Source organism: Empidonax traillii, unplaced genomic scaffold (genome assembly GCF_003031625.1).
Source record: "Empidonax traillii isolate 1590-97213 ecotype Southwest subspecies unplaced genomic scaffold, ASM303162v1 scaffold362:size563497, whole genome shotgun sequence".
In the NCBI taxonomy this organism is placed as follows: Eukaryota; Metazoa; Chordata; class Aves; order Passeriformes; family Tyrannidae; genus Empidonax; species Empidonax traillii.
In genome coordinates this window covers 418,417-434,409 of record NW_020955555.1, presented here as the reverse complement: position 1 = coordinate 434,409, position 15,993 = coordinate 418,417, and the positions used below count along the sequence as shown (strand labels likewise).

The window sequence follows — 15,993 nt, the reverse complement described above, 5'->3', positions numbered from 1 at the left end:
CAGAACTGGTGCAGTTTTTCGGAGCTCTGCAGTGCACAAGGCTCAAAGGTCAGCCCGAGAGGGCGGCTTTGCAGGACTCAGAGAACTCCAAAGAAACTTTCAGTCCTATATAGGATTTATTTAGCTTATTAAGATAACACCCAGTCCTAAATGAGCCAGGGCTTTGCTTAGTCTCTGTTGTGGCTCCTGAAACTCAGAGTGTGATTCCCTCACACCACAGCAGTGAGAAGCCACAGATCAGAAGCAGCTGCCCCCCGTGTTTGCAGAGGGGAACGTGCTCCGAGCACTTTCTGTCCCACTCCAGCTACCGCTTTACCCCGTCCAGAGAGGTCTCTCTTTGAGTCAGAGCCTCAAGGAAACTTCTCAGAAATGGAGCTGCAGACTAGTCACTTTAAAAGAAAAAACCACCCTCAAAACTGAGTGGAAACCAGCCATGGTTCATCCTCTGCCTCAGTTAGGCTGTGTCTGTCACTGCAAAGCCCTGTTGTGCTGCTGTATAATCAGAGGGGGAATGAAAAGGGAGGTCTTGCTATCAGTTCTTCTGTGAGATCTGAGGCTTATCACACAGTTCCTCTGCTAACCCTCAGGCTTACTACTCAAGTACTTTCCAAATCTTGAGTAAGTGATATATCAAATACTAAATATCTGTAGGCAATCCCCAGATATCCCCTCGATGCCAGGGAAAGTGTACGTGTTTAAATGCACATCCCAAACAGACCTTGGTGATTCGCAGTCCCAAATAACGTGCTCAGAGTCCACCCCACCACTTGGAAAGATGAACTGCCATTACACTGCAACTTTTAAGGTGCTTGTCATCTTGGAATGGCTGCCTTTTGGTGGTAACAGGAGCAACAGCAGCTGGACATGATGTAAGAAAGATGTTTAGAAAACGTTCTGTTAAAGCTGTTCTGAGCTGCACAAAATCCTAGAATTAATAAGGGAATCTACACATTTTACAGAAGTGTTATATTAAGGCAGAAGTTATTTCAGTTACCTAAAGGGATTCTGCCTTGTGGCTTGGGGATAAAAAAGCATTAAAAAATATTGTCCTTGGTTTGTCAGCTGTCCTTTGGACATATATCTTGACTGTAAAAAAATCAAGGGTTGTGTAAATTAAAATATACCAGCGGTGCTGACTGCATATCCAAAATAAAAGAGCACTTTACATATCCTGATCAACCTGTAAGCAAGACTTTTTTCCCCTGTATACTAAATAGGCTACAAGAGCAGCAGGTAATAGCAGGGGAGGAAAATTGCATCGTTCATGGTACAAATAGAAGGTTCAGTTCACATTAAAAGGAGACTTGCCTCTGTCTTCTAAGCAGAGCAGGTTGTCAGTGGTGTTTGACATGAGTGGATGAAGCACAAAAAATACCAGCAGCACAGTTGCAGAACAACTCAAACCACAGCCCACAGCAGCCTGTCAGTGAGTGGTCACCCCTGTGCATGCTGCAGTCCCTGACAATGCTGCTGGGACACTCACTGGAAATGCTCTAAGTGGTGTCACACCAGGAAGCCAAAGCAGGGGATCATCAAACAAAGCAGGGAGAAGATCTGTCATCCTTTGTGGTGCTCATGACAGAGCTGGGGACAGGCCATTCAGCTGGGAGAAGGAACACTCCTCCATCCATTCTAGCAATCCCTTATGCTTCCAGAGGCAGCAAGAGGCAGTTCAGAGGAGCTGATGGACCACAAGCAGAGTCCCTGTGTTGAGTCCCACTGTTCTTCCAGGAAAGCACGTTCTCTTGGTGTAAGGAAGGATGGATGGGAACAATGAGAACAGTAATCCAAAGTGCGGGATGTGTACAGTGAAAAAAAAAAGGGTGTCTTCCTTGGACCTTGGAATTGTTGCTGTCTTGATCCACTTGATAAATGCCATACAACAGACTGTTTGCAGAGGCTTTAGTCAGCAGGGAGAGATGACAAGGCCACCTTGGCACTCCTGCTTTAATCCGTCATCTGATGCGAGTGCACAGGAAAGGCACTGGAAATCACTTGCTGCTGGGGACAGGGAGTGGATGAGTCTCCTTCCAGTGGCCTCCAAATGGTCTTTGCTGAGTGAGAACATGAGGGGAGCAGAGCTCCGTGCTGCTCCTGAGCTGCTGTGTGGCCACACGGGCAGCCTTGCTGGCTGTGCATTCTGAGGGCGTGTTTGTACCTCAGCTTCCCTAAAAGCACCAACACATCACTGTTATGTACAAAACGCTGCAGCAGGTCCTGAAGCACAGCAAAGTCGGAGGAAGGAGCTGATCCAAAGCACCAGGCTCTGAGGAGATTGCTCAGCCCTGTGGTGCCCAACAATTTTGCTCCAGGATTCCCATGATTCCCACAGTTAATTGATGATCCCAGTTCTTGACACCAAGTTAAAAGCAGCATTGGGAAGGCCACAAAAGCTGGCCAAGGACTTCCCCCTTTTTATTTTCTTAAGAAACATGAGTTTTTCTGTGGGTATAAGGTAAAAGAGATGCTATTTCCCTGGTACATGTAAAAACACATCAAACACAGCTTTCTGTTGCATGTTCTGTGCATCATCAGAGCACAGAGGATTTGGGCTTCCACTACACATAAGACATTATCAGACCATAAAAGGAACTTACAGGAACATTCAGCCTTACTAAATTCTGCTGCCTGAACTGCCGATTTAATTGCCTGACTCACACTTTGTTTTTACATACAAAGACAGAAAAGTGGTCATTTTGCATTTCTACTGTAGAAACAAAAAACCCAAACCCAACCAACCAAAGAAAAGATCATCTCTTCTTCGTTGCTTCTTTCAGTTTCCTGTCACTTTTATCACCGTTTCCATGCTTTGATGTGTTTTGCTGACTGTACTAACACTGCCTACTGTCATGTAGTGATCTGCAGCATGGTAACATCAGTCTGGAATAGTGACCACCTGGACAGAACACTGCCAAGTTCATCATATTCTCTACCATCTCCTTGTCTGACTGTTCTAGTTCATAGGTTCTGACATTTCAGCACAGTAGAAAATTATGAACCAGTGCTAATGTTTAATTACACAAAACTGGAAGCTGTTTTCCAACTTCTCCCAACTTTGGATTGTGAAAAGCTCGAGTTTGTGCAGCAGGACTCTAGTACAGACTCTTGCTTCCAGTTACTGCACTTGAATCACAAAGTTTTAATTGCCCCTCGTCAACCAGTATTTATTCCTTCAAGAACTTCCAGGTTATTTCTCCTGGAGTCATGTGAAGGCATTTTAGTACATAAATGTAGTTTCCCCTCTAATTCCTAGTACTTAACTTGGGATCCAAAGTTTCCCTGCATAGATTTTGATATGTGAGTCATATTCCTATTTAATTGGAAGCTTTGCCGTTATGTTGTACCACTGATGAACCTAAAAGTTTGCTTCTTCCTCTGCTTAGGTAAAGTTCAATCCCTTCTCATCAAAGAAGGTCTCCTTGTGCTGTGTCACCCAAATTCACGCATTGCCCCCTGCACTGCACTCTGCTGTTCCTCCCTTACATCAATCACCAAACACTCTGGGACCAACATCTTTGCAGTTTGTCTCAGAGCACATTTACAAGCCCTGTAAGCAGTACTCTGCATTTTCCTTCCATGTGAACCACACTTGTGTTTCTCCAGCACCTTTCCCGTCAGATCTCCTGGGCTGAGACACCCAAAACCTGTCACAAAAAAATTCTGGAAGACAAATTCATCAGGTGCATTAATGTGATTTCGTATTTTGCAAAACAGTTCCTTCCCCAAAAAGGGAAATGATTTAATGGCTTCACAAATATTATCAGAGCCAATTTCAACTGCATAACATTTAAAGGGAAGTCCGTTAGTATAGTCAAAGAAATTTTACAAAGTAGTCTTTTTAAAAACTATGTAATATCACACTTTATTTTGTAAGGTCTCTCTTGTTACTGGCAATAATAAGATACATGAACAACACTCTCTCCTTTGTTTCAGTGACTTCCAAGTGATGTTACAAAAAAGCTGATTGTGTGAAAGAATTTGACAGGTTGAGTTGGTCAGTTAAAAATCAGACTGTTTATATTTCAGTATATTAGTAATCACCATTTCTGGAAAAAAAAATTCAACCCCATCAAGAACAAGCTGATGGGTTTGTTCATAGTTAGTGGCTTTCTGATGTCTATTCAGGTAAGGCAGATTGACAATCCTGTACAGCTTGTGAAGACCATCTGAAAACATAAATACAGGAAAGTTGTGGAAAAACTCTTTTGGATGCTGAAATGCTTTTCTCTTAGAAGAAAGCTGATTTTGTTCATCAGAAACTTCTTACTCTATTAATGTAACTTTCTAGTAACACTGACTCAATCATTTGCCTCATTACGTGCATTTACTGGAATGTTTTCGGGTTTGTCTTTAACTGTTAGTTAACTTTGTTTTTATGACACGTTTGATTTAATGTCACTTCATCACCTCCTCCCTTCTTCTACTCTTTCCTGCTTCCACCACATGTTGCATTTGTTAGGAGTCTGGAACAGGCTGCCCAGGGCAGTGGTGGAATCACCGTCCCTGGAAGTGTTCAGAAGGGGTGTGGATGTGGCACTTGTGGACGTGGGTTAGGGGGGAACACGGTGGTGCTGGTTAATGGTTGGACTCAATCACCTTTAAAGCCTTTTCCAACCTTAATGATTCCATGATTCTAAATCTGGACTGTGAGGGCTCTAAACCAGAAACTGACGTATCTCTGTATCAGAAACAGAACCCACTACTCTGATTTGTCCTTTGCTTTGCAAAGATATTAATTGACAAGGATTAGGAATTAGAACAGCAGAATACAGCTTGCAAGGCAAGTGTGTTTGTGATCTCTGCAGACCGTATCAACACCTCAGTCAATAACTGTGTTTGTTTAATGACTGTGGTAAGTACGAAACTAAGAACTGCCATACGAGGTCAGACTAAAGGTCCCCTTAGCTCAACGTTGTTGTATATTCTAACAGAAATTAGTACTGGGTGCTTAGGAAACAGCATCTGTAGAGTAAGTGCTGCCTTTGCTCTGCTCCCCCAGCTTCTGTGATTAGCAGTTTAAAGACTGGTTTGTGCTAAAAGATGTCCTGAAAGGTGTAAAGGGATCCATCCTCCTGTTTTACTATTCTTTGAAACCATTTACAGTTCTGGTTTCCACAACATCCCAAGGCAATGAGTTCCAAAATGCACATACTGTGGAGTACTCCCTTTGTTTGGGTCCCCTAATCATTGCCTTTGCCTCCTATCTTCTCTTGTGCAATGAGAAACAGCACTCACTTCTGACTTAACTAAACATCCCCCCTTTGTCTTTTCCATACCATTCACACCTTCCTCAGTCACTTCTTTTCCCATGCAGAAAGCTGTTCTAAGATACCTTCACTGACAGCCACTCCTCCTGAACACCCTGATGGCCCTTCTCTACTCTGTGCTCTTGCATTCTCAAATGCTCTCTTACTCACACCTAAGCTCGTGCTTGCCTGAGGTTTTGCTCCGACAAGCAGGAGTCCCCCCAGGAGCTGGAACACCTTTTCTGGCTCGGTGTCCTCGGGAGGGAGCGTGGTCACTGCTCTCCAAGACAGTGCAGTGATGCAACCAGAGGTGTGGTGACTGGGGAGCACGGGGAGATTCACTTCAAAAGCATGCACCTGATCCAAATTAAAATATGAACGTGGGCACACCCAGAAACTTTTCCACAGTGATTCCAAGATTTCTGCAGAATAGTAACAGCTTCTTCAGGGCTCATTTTTATGCATGTATGGTCAGGATTATTTTTTCCTCTGATCATTAGCTTGCATTTATAAACACTGAATTTCAGCTGCTGACACCCAACTTTTCAATGTCAACCTTTGTCTTGACAATTATAATACTCCATGAATTATCAAGAGTAATTGTGATGATTTTCAAATAATTGATGATTCTATTGTACAACACAGGCCCTAATACCCTAAAGGTATTTGGAAACTCTATTCATAGACACCCTCTCTGTGAACCAGGTAGACTAAGAGATGACCAGCTCTTCTGGAGCACACCTTGTCATTACCAGCTGCTCCTGTGGGGTCTTACAATAAGGTTTTCTGAAAAAACACCCCAGCCAGAGCCATTCTTATTTGGACATTAAGAGTTCTGTGAGCTCTGCCTTCCTTTAAAAATGTTAACTCCTGTACAGACAAGACACGTGTTCACATGAATCTGCTGATTCTGATTCTTTTGAAAGGTGCTGCTAATCTGCGATGGATCTCAGTGCTGTGATGAGCACATTTAAGTGATTACTTTGCTAAAGGATGATTTCACAAAACCCCCTAAAATATAAAATAAATGCAGTGAAGAGCCTTAGGGAAGAAAATATCCTTAATGTTCCTGTTTTGCTCCTCTTAAAGAATGGGCTGCAAATTTTGGGGGTGGACTGTGAGAAATCTGGCAGAGCCCAGGTGGGGCAACTGCTGTTTTCAAAGAGGAGTGTCTTTGTGAGAGATGTTTTCAATGCCACCCTTTACCATTTTGTAAGAGTCAACCTATTTTCTCTTTGGTGAGCCACATGAGGAATTCTTTCCTACACAGGTCAACCATATCAACTTCTTGGAAAAGTTTTGAGAGACCTAACAGAGTTGCAACAGTATTTTATATCAGGACTAAAAAGGAGATGATATTAAAATAGTGTTGTAATCCAAATTTTCTCTGTGTAATCTAAGAAAACAGACTGCAGTGTATTTCCCTTCAGTTTTGCAATATTACCAATGCAGAGTTTTGATAATAAACAAAGAGTGTGACATAATTAATTCAACAGGCCAAAATTATGAACTTCTTATGCCAAAATGAGAATATTTGTATTTGCATGAATGTAAAGAAATCCAGAATTCACAAACCCCACTACCAGTCGCCCTGCAATGCCAACATTTCACTTCAATTATATTGTTATAATAGTTTCAATGCAAGGGACATTTAACTATTTAATTAACTTTTCTTGCCAGTGTCAGGATGTCAGTGCCATAAAATGTGCTGCAGAAAGTATCTGAAAAATATGTATGGATAAGGAAGAACAACAAAAAGGGATTGCACTGATGAAAATGTACAGAGCCAAGGAACTGTAATGCTGCTAAAAGTCAAATGAATGGACAAAGAAAAGCTATTTACAGCATAGCTGGCCATCACAAATACTCCATTGATTTTAAAAAAATAATTAGCCCATTTCTTTCAATATTAGACCACATTTAAATTTTGCCATTATTGGAAATGTCTCTAAATATTTTAACTTTCACAAACAATTACTAAACAATGAGTTTGTTGCCGGATTTTAATTTTGAATCCAAGACCAGCCCGAAGTAAAGCACCGTATTTGTCATTCAGAAAGTATTACAAAAAAATGATGTCATTTTAAGCTTTGAATGGCTCTCAGCACTGAACCTGGGCACTGAGGGGAAGCACGTTCAGATCAGTGGCTTTGGTGGAGTCTTCACTGCAAATGTTGAGGCTTTCAGGGTGCATTTCCAGTGTCCCTCCCAAGCCAGGAGTACACTTGGGCCACGTCCCTTGAAGTAAACTACACTTGATGCAGATAAAACACTTTATCAAGATTTTAACAAGAAATCAATTGGTTTTCAGTGCCCCAAAATATGCCCAGCAGTTTGCAGTGTAATGAGGAAGTTGGAGCCGTGGTAACAGTGACGCTGTAGGTAAACAAGACAGTCATTATGTGCATTGTAATGTTCCATATGTGGCTCGGCTCTGGAATTTCTGAGGGGGATAATGAATATTGCCAGAGTTCTCCAGTTACACTTTAGAACCTCACTCAGTATCTTTCCCTTAGAGAACTCCAGGACCTGAGCAGAAGGGACCTCAGGATAGCTCTTTATTACTGGCTTTGAAGCTCCATTTACAGCTCAGTGTCCAGGTGATTGCCTGGTTTGGGACTTAGGAACAGGGTCTGTCCTGCACATCTCACCTAACTGGGAACAGAGTCCTGAAAATGCTCATCAGGCAACACAACTTCTGCACTTCCACCCACCCAGGGCAATGCTGCTCAGAGGTGACCTGATTTTGAGGACAGTTGTCTTTAAATACTGATTTTGAGAACAGCTCAATGATAATGTATAGATTAATAGCTGAGTCGTCAAAACAGTTGTTAGTAAAGCTTTTCCACTACAAAAATAAGGTGTTAATTACAGATGCTCAGAGCTGGAGAGCCCCAGCCCGGTATTACTGAAATCAGCACTGCACCCACAGCTTGCCAAGGTACAGGAGCAGTAGGTGCTTAACTGTTCTATATTCCCCACATCCTGCTTGGAGCCACTTGTGAAATCAGTCTTGTTCCTTCACCACGGAACAGTTATATCAATAAGGAGGGTGATTTGAGAAATATTAATAATGTTTACCTAAATACACCATCTTCTTGCAAGTCACCTCTGTCTTAGAAAATAAAACAAAGAATAGATTTCTGCTTTTCATTTCAATTAGCAGATTTAAGTCTCTGCTAAAAAGTGACCCCATTGAAAGAGATGCAAGATGGAAAGCCACCATGCCCCAAAACTCGCATTTGCTCACTGTGTAAAACAAAGATGATTTTCTAAGCCCTGCATCTGCAAACCAAACCTGGCATCCAAAAGCTCAACCCTGTTGTCTCCCACTTGCGTGTCTCCACGTGTCATGAGGATTCAGCAGCCCAAACAGTGCCATTATTACCTTCAAGTTTTGACTTTGCTGGTACCTGAGTGCAGGTAGAAATGGGAGATGTTGCAATTATCTGGAAGTACATTATCTTTCTGGTGGATCACATGAGCTGAAATAAACTGCAGCTTGTTCTTACAGTGCTGCATAAACAGACTGACATTGGATTGAAACCTGTCACTGTGGTGGACAAGCTCCTGTCCATGGGCGTTGTATCATTTCAGTGAGAAGGTTTTTTTAAATTGTCACTTTTTCACTTTAAAGCAAACACTACTGGGTTTATTATTGTGATCCAGAAACACGTGCATGTGCCAGTCCCCTCCAGAGATTGAGCTATAATCTTTAGATCACTTACCCAAGGTGGTGTAACACAATCTGACACAGGGTAAAATATGACTTTAGATTTCAACATCATCACCCCTGAAAGTCTAATTGTGCTCATTGTATACAAGCCCCCAAAATATTATGTAAAAAAAAAGCATCAAAGTCAGCTTGATGAGCATCTCTGATACTGATAACTGATTCACATACTCATCAATAAAGGGAGGGGGGTTATTGCAGTAAACAGGATGCTCTGGGCTAGGAAAAATAAAGTTAGGTGCACTGTTCCTATGGAATCCTTCCCCCTCTAAAGCCATCTCATGGACTTGTAACACCAGAGTCTCTGTGACAGAACTGTCAGGGTTCAGACAATGTGACAACTAAATTGTACATGCAAAATATGGAATGTTATTTCAAGCTACTGACAACTTTAATGTGAATCAACAAACTTGGTATTTAAGAGTAAATACATTTTCCTTTCTGTTGGTTACCAAACTGAACGAGGATCTGCTGTCAATGCATCCAACAGTGTGTGTGAATCCCAAGGCAAACCAGGGCTGCCTTGCTGAAGGCCACTGTGAATACCCTTTTGTCAGTCCTTTATTTTCAGATTGTTATTTCTAAGGAACACGCAATCATAGGCCTTTAATATTTAATATTTAACAGGTCACCTGTTATGAGGAAAAGCAAGAAAAAAAAAAAAAAGGGAATATTCCATGACAGTTTCACCCACTCATAAAAGCTTGAAGTCATAAGCACATGGAAGTCAAGCAAAGCCAGACCAGCATTTCATATAGCCTGAGAATTACACTGAAGCATACACAGCATTCCTCACTGTTCAAGGGAAAAAAATGTACTTAAAAACCGTCAAAACTAACACCTACATCCAGCCATATAATGGAATAACTCGCTTTTGCTGTAAAGTGTCTGGGTTCTAATACACAGCTCTAGAACTGAACTCCCAGTAAACACAGAGCTCCCAAGGGGTGTTCTCTTGCTTCTAGAATAAATCAGTACCTGTTTCATAGTCCTAACCCAAATGTTTTTCAGATGATTAGATGCCATTTCTAAACAGAAAAAGGCACCTAGTTAACCAAACACTGAGGTTGTTTTGCCTGTGATCTTATTTTGCTTCAATGTAAAGACAGTAATTGAATTTATCTCTAAGTTTAAAAGGTTGAAAAGCCTTTTAAAATAACACGATAATAGAAAATGAATTGACTGACAAGATAAATATGCACATCTATTTCCAAAACTTGAAAAATTATAAAAGTTTCTAGAGTGCCACCAAAATATGAGATGTTTGCATAGGTAATATACACACTGTACTCCTTTGTGTGCTTTATCATGGCTCCTAGATCGTGACTGGCTTTAACAAAAATGATTTTGCAGCCAGTATTAAATGCTCCAAATTGCAGAGTTAATTACTGTCTTATTTGCTGAAGTTCAGGAAGAACCCTTGAAGGGCTTGGATATTACTAAGGAGTCAAAATGGAATCAGGAGTGCAGTGTATCTTTGGAATTGCCAAGACAAGACCCTAATTATTTATTTCCATCCACAGCCCCAAATTATTTCAAGGTAAACTCCTGGAACTGTTTAATGGTCATCCTGTGATCCACGTAATGTTCTACCAGTTCAGGAGGGCAGAGAAGAATGATGTGTCCAAGGAAGAACTTGCACTGCTCTGAAGGCACAAAGCTCTTCATCTCATGTGCAAACTGGTGCAGGACATCCCAGCTCCAAGAGCTTCCTTCTAATAAATCCCCTGGATGCAGATGGGAAGGGAAGAAGCAGGGAGGCAATAAATGAAGCCACTACCAATTGCTACCCATTAGACTTACAAACTCTTGAGCTTTCTAGACATTTCTTCTGACCTCTGTCATGGAGAACTTCACAGTGAAGATGCAAAATGCAGACAGATTGACAACTGAAGCCTCGCATGTACTTTTTCCCACGTGTCCAACACGTAGATGAAGATTTTACACTGTGAGTAGTTGAGGTGGTCATATCCCAAACACCTCACATGACAAGGAATGAACAGCCACACTTCTTCCACTTACCCATTCTGGTGGAGACAGTTCTTCCATATTGTACAATGATCGTACAAGCAAAAGTAGCTCAGACGGAGTAACAAATAAAGGAAGTGATTCAGAGGGTTTGAACCACAGGACCAACAATTCACATCCATCCACACAAACGCCTGCAAAGTGACTGGGCCTAACACTGGCTGCAAACTGGGCTGTGTGTTCCCTCACAGAACATCGACAGAGCAGGTTAATCCTTGAGGAGCCTCACTGGGATGCCACACCGTGGTACTTAAAACAGCCCACATCCACCTTCCCAACATCACCGTCTTATGACACAAAGACCAGAAACAGCCAAATTTTTTACGACGAGTCAGAGCTAAACCAGCATGGCTACCATTAGCCATGACATACCAGCTTTATTTCCTTCTAGAACTAATCCAAACATCTGAAGAAAACTCGGGCAACACCAGGCAAAGACTCTCCACGCATCCCAGAAACGACTAATACTAAAGTTGTACCGCCGACTTTTTTGTGTCAAAGTTGGCTATTCCAGAGTCACAACAGCAACACAGTTCACATGCAATATCCTTGAAATTACAAAGTTAAATGGCAGATACCGCAATATGGAGGGAAAAAGGTCAGTGGTACTGTTCAGATTATCATGTACTTCCAGCAATTTAACACCATGGAGGAGAGCTGAAGTGCTGTTCACTTCAGAGGAGGTCTGTGCCACACACAGCACACAGTCCTAGTAGAGCAATGTCATCCTTTAACTATGACCTCTGTTAAAGACTTGGAAAGACAACAACAAAAACTGCCTACGTGAAACCTGTCATATCCTCCACATCTTCTCTTGAGACCCTACAGCTGATCATCAAGATCATCAAAAGCAGAGTAAGTCCAACCAAGTCCAACCAACCACAGCAGCAGCTCCACACCCAAGCACACCCTGATGGTTGAGCAGTGCCTATCATCAGCACGCAGCTCCAAGTGGAAGGTGATGGTTTCAGTCTTAGCCCTTAAACTGTGCCCTCCAGAGAACCACAAAACAAACGGCCATTTCACCAGGAAACACCAAGAACCCGAGGAGGTCCTCCAGACCAAGAAGTGTAGGACATCCAGTCACCTTTGGTGTCTTTAGATGGTAGACTTCCACCCTGGTTCCCCTTACTGGAACCGGATATTTCAAACAACCAGGTCCAGTCTGCCTTAATTTCAGCTTTCTCTCTTCTTCTTCTGTGGCATGGCAAGAGTGGCTAGACCCTTTCTCAGTTGGGGCATTAGAATTGGGCGCCAGAGGTCAAAATTCGCCAGGGTCTCCGATCCCTTCTCCCCTCCGTGCCCCGACCGGCCGATGCTGCTCCGGCGCTGCGGCCGCGCCCGGGGGGCAGCGCCCGGCGGGCTGGGGGGCCCGGGGGCCGCCGCCCGCCCCTCCCGCAGCCCGGGCCGCCCGGAGCGGGGCCCCCGCCAAACTTTGCGGCCCGCGGGGAGCCCGGGCCCGGCCCGGCCGCCGCCCCCGCCACCCCCGCAGCACCCCGGGCAGGAGGTGAAGCAACCTGGCGCCGGCTCCTGCACTTTGCACAGCGGGCGCAGAGCCGCCTCCATCCCTGCGCCTCCCGGCAGCGCTAAGGCGCATTTTTTCGCACTAATCTGCACATTCAGCACGTCCAGAGCGCCTATGACTTTACCTGGACTTTCTCCACTCTACGGGCTCATCACACCGCGATCGCCTCCCCATCCTACCGCTAACTCTCGCTCTCCTTCACTCCTTCCTCCTTCCCTCTTGCAAGGCCTGCTAAGATCAAGCCCGATGGAAAGTAGAGAGAGAAAGAGAAAGAGAGAGGCAGCGGGAAGGGAGGGGAGCCGCTCCATCCCTCCCTGCCCCCCCCACCCCGGGCACACACGCCAGCCTTTTTCCCCCCACCCCAGCCCTTCCCTCGGCTATTTCCTCCGCTCTTCGGCAACTACGAGAGCTCGGCGGAGCGGCTCCGAACGCGCCCCCGCTGCCCCCGGCGGCGCCCCGGCCGGCGCCCCCCCCGCCGCCCGCCCGCCCCGCGGCCCCCGCTACCTCGTAAAGGTCCCCCGAAGCCATGCTGGGGTGCGGGACCGGGCTCCTCCGCGCCGTCTCCCTCTCTCCACCTCTCCCGCTCCCCCACTCGCTCTCTCTGTTGAGTAAACTGTGTTTTGCAGAATGACAGGCTTTGGGGCTGGCTGTGCGCAGAATCAGAGGCGAGGAGAGCGGAGAGGCAGGCGGCGGGGCTGGCGTAACCAGCAGCAGCAGCAGCAGCAGCAGCAGCTCGGGCGCACAGCGCCGGGAGCCGCGTCTCCCCCGCGGCGGCGGGGCCGGCGCCCCCCGCCCTCCCCTCACACCCCGCCCGCCGCCGCCGCCGCCTCCCGCCCCGGGCGGGGACCGGGACCGGGACGGTTCTCCCCCTGCGCCCTCCCTCCGGCAGGGAAAGTCCCCGGGCCGCTCTGACGGCGGCCTCCTCTGGCCACCCCCACCCCCCCCCGCCTTCACCCCCCCCGCCTCAAAACTCTTTCCGCGGTCAAAATAAATAAATAAAAATTTATAATTAAATAAAATAAAAAATAGAGGGGCGGGGGGGGGGGCACAAGGGGGGAGCGAGGAGCGGGCGCTTGTCGGGGAGGGCCGCGCCGCCCGCCCAAGGTCACCACGGGGAGAGCCGGGCGCGGGGCCTCGGGCGGCCCTGCCGGCACCTTCCCGCCCCCCCCGGCGCCGCATGGCCGCCCCGCCCGGCCCGGCCGTCGCCGAGGGGACGGCGGCGCCGGGAGCCCCCGAGGAGGGGCGGCCCGGGGAGGGACGGCCGCTCTCGCCCCCCGCTCCCCGCCGGGCACGGCGCTGCATCTCCCGCGCCCCCTCAGCCATTTCGCGGCCGCCCCGGCTGAGGGGGAGCCACGCGCCACCTGCCCCCCACGTGGAGGCGGCGGCCGCCGCTCTGAGGCGGCTGAGGGACGTCGGGTGGCGCGAAGCCGTCGGCCATCGACACCCTGGAGCCGTCTGGGCCATTTCTGTGAGGAGAAACGCTGCCCCGTGGCCTCCGGCGGCCTCGCGGCGCAGCGCGGCGCTCCCCGGAGCGAGGGGGAGCGTGTGCCGGTGGTGCCCAGCGGGCCGGGCTGCCCACGGACCGACCCCCGGCCCTCGTCAGCCACCAGCGCAGAGCTCAGAGCTCCTCCCGCGCCAACCCCAGGTGAAGAGTGTGGCCTGTCTCACACCAACGCCATGAGTGACACGAGTCCGGACCTATTCCTGAACCATCGGGATGCAATCCTGTGCTCGAGAGGGGAGGTGGGACCAGATGACCCGCCGTGGTCCCTTCCAACCTGCCCGATTCTGTGATTCTGTGAAGAAGAAGAAGGTCCTGGTGAGGGGAAGCCATGCTTTTCGTCAGTGATGGAGCCTTCAGGAGGCAGGGACTGGTGTGTGGCGAAGAGCCCCGAGGATGATGCCCTGGCCATCGTGAAGCCAAGGGCTGTTCCCTGTGGAGGCTCGTGAGCATCACATCATGTTCCTTCAGCTTCACACTGCGTTGGGTGTGTTTCTCCAGGTAAGGTTGAGCGTCATCTCAGTATTTTATTTATTGATAGGAAAGCACACCATGAGGGTGTGCTCTAAACAGCCCTTCATGCCTCGGCTCCATAGCCAGCCTGCTGTAGTTGTCACTGGATTTTGGCCCCCACGTTCTCAGCTCGCAGTAGATCTGTGGTAGCCGTTCCCTGGAGCCTGGGAGCAACGGTGGGTGCTCCATGGTCTCTGGTTTTGCCATAGCTGTGGCTTTTGTTCCTCTTCATTCTGTTGGTATTTTTCATCTCTGGATTTCAGTCCTTTGCATGATGCTGAACTCTGTGTGAATATGGGAATTGGCACTGCCCAGACTGTTCCCTGAGGACAGGTTGGAGATGGTTATTGAGGATGATAAGCTAAGTCTCGACATGGTTACTAAATGTTGCTGGTATTGAGTGCTGAATTATTTCTGAAATTTCATTTATCACCAAAAATCCTGGTGTGGTTCTAGTGGGGTGAAGCCAAAGACTCCTCTGACTGAGAGGTTTCCTGTTTAAAATATCGATCTTGGATATTTTGAACGTTGTCACTTTTTATCATGAAAGTAGGAAATCACACATGCACATCCAGCTCTTGGTTGACCCCTTCTCCTGAACTGTGAATATTACCTCTGGTGATTATGAACTTGCCAGCTAACCAACTTAGTATTGACTTAGAGTTCAATAAAAACTATCTAATGATAGTTTGGAGCTCAAAGATGTTTATGGTTTGTGTGGTCTGGGGGGGGTGTGATAATGTTGAACTCCTAAGGACAAGCAACATAAAACATAACTAGTTGCTTGTCTTGACTGTAGTAACTGGAGGGTTGTTCTCTGCTTTCCAATTTGCCAACAGTATTTGGATTGTTGGGATTTGACATTTGAAGGGTAAAATGTTGAAAAAATTAAGAAATACTGTAAACTACCCATGCCTAGTAATTCCAATAATTAGTGCAGCAAATACTTCTTAATTGCCAAGCAATGCATTGCTTCATAGTCACACCCCATGGTTTCTTCTTGATAAATCAATTATTTTGTCTTATTGTAAAGTGGCTTTTATTGTTTACTGTAGTGAATCAGCTCATTGAACAAAGCATAAGAATATATCCATCCATAAGTAGATATTTTAATACATTTCTCTTCAAAGTCTGCTTTATTACAACTACATTTTGCTGCTTTCCACAGCAGTAAACAAAATGGCAGTGAGAGCCAGTGAGTCATTTTTCAGATGCATCCTGAAATATTCCTTCCCCGAAACTGTTGGCTGTCTTCATAGTATCAACTCTCTCCAAAGGTGCCATGAATGAATTAAAAAAGCCCCTTCCCGAGCTGTGGAAGGAATATTCGTCTTTTATTTTGAGACAGGTCTAATAATCAGGCTGTTCTTTCTGGGCTTCACTGTTCCTCTGCTCCCAGGCAGCTGAAACGAGCCCAACTCACCCTGCACCAATATTGGAAGAAATC

General features: G+C 46.2%; 1 protein-coding gene and 1 long non-coding RNA gene across 2 annotated transcripts in view; one reads left to right on the top strand and one right to left on the bottom strand.

Moving 5' to 3' along the window:
- Positions 1-10,723, top strand: part of LOC114061844 — a 56,296-nt gene extending 45,573 nt beyond the window's left edge. Inside the window, exon 3 of the long non-coding RNA XR_003572234.1 lies at positions 10,503-10,723. This is a non-coding gene — a long non-coding RNA (uncharacterized LOC114061844). The remainder of the gene's footprint in view (positions 1-10,502) is intronic.
- The window catches only part of CDYL2 (chromodomain Y like 2), a 49,855-nt gene extending 36,688 nt beyond the window's left edge, over positions 1-13,167 (bottom strand). The window contains exon 1 of the mRNA XM_027892683.1: positions 13,037-13,167. Coding sequence (XP_027748484.1) covers positions 13,037-13,060 — 24 coding nt within the window. The 5' untranslated portion in view covers positions 13,061-13,167. The remainder of the gene's footprint in view (positions 1-13,036) is intronic.
- Between the last annotated feature and the right edge of the window lie 2,826 nt (positions 13,168-15,993).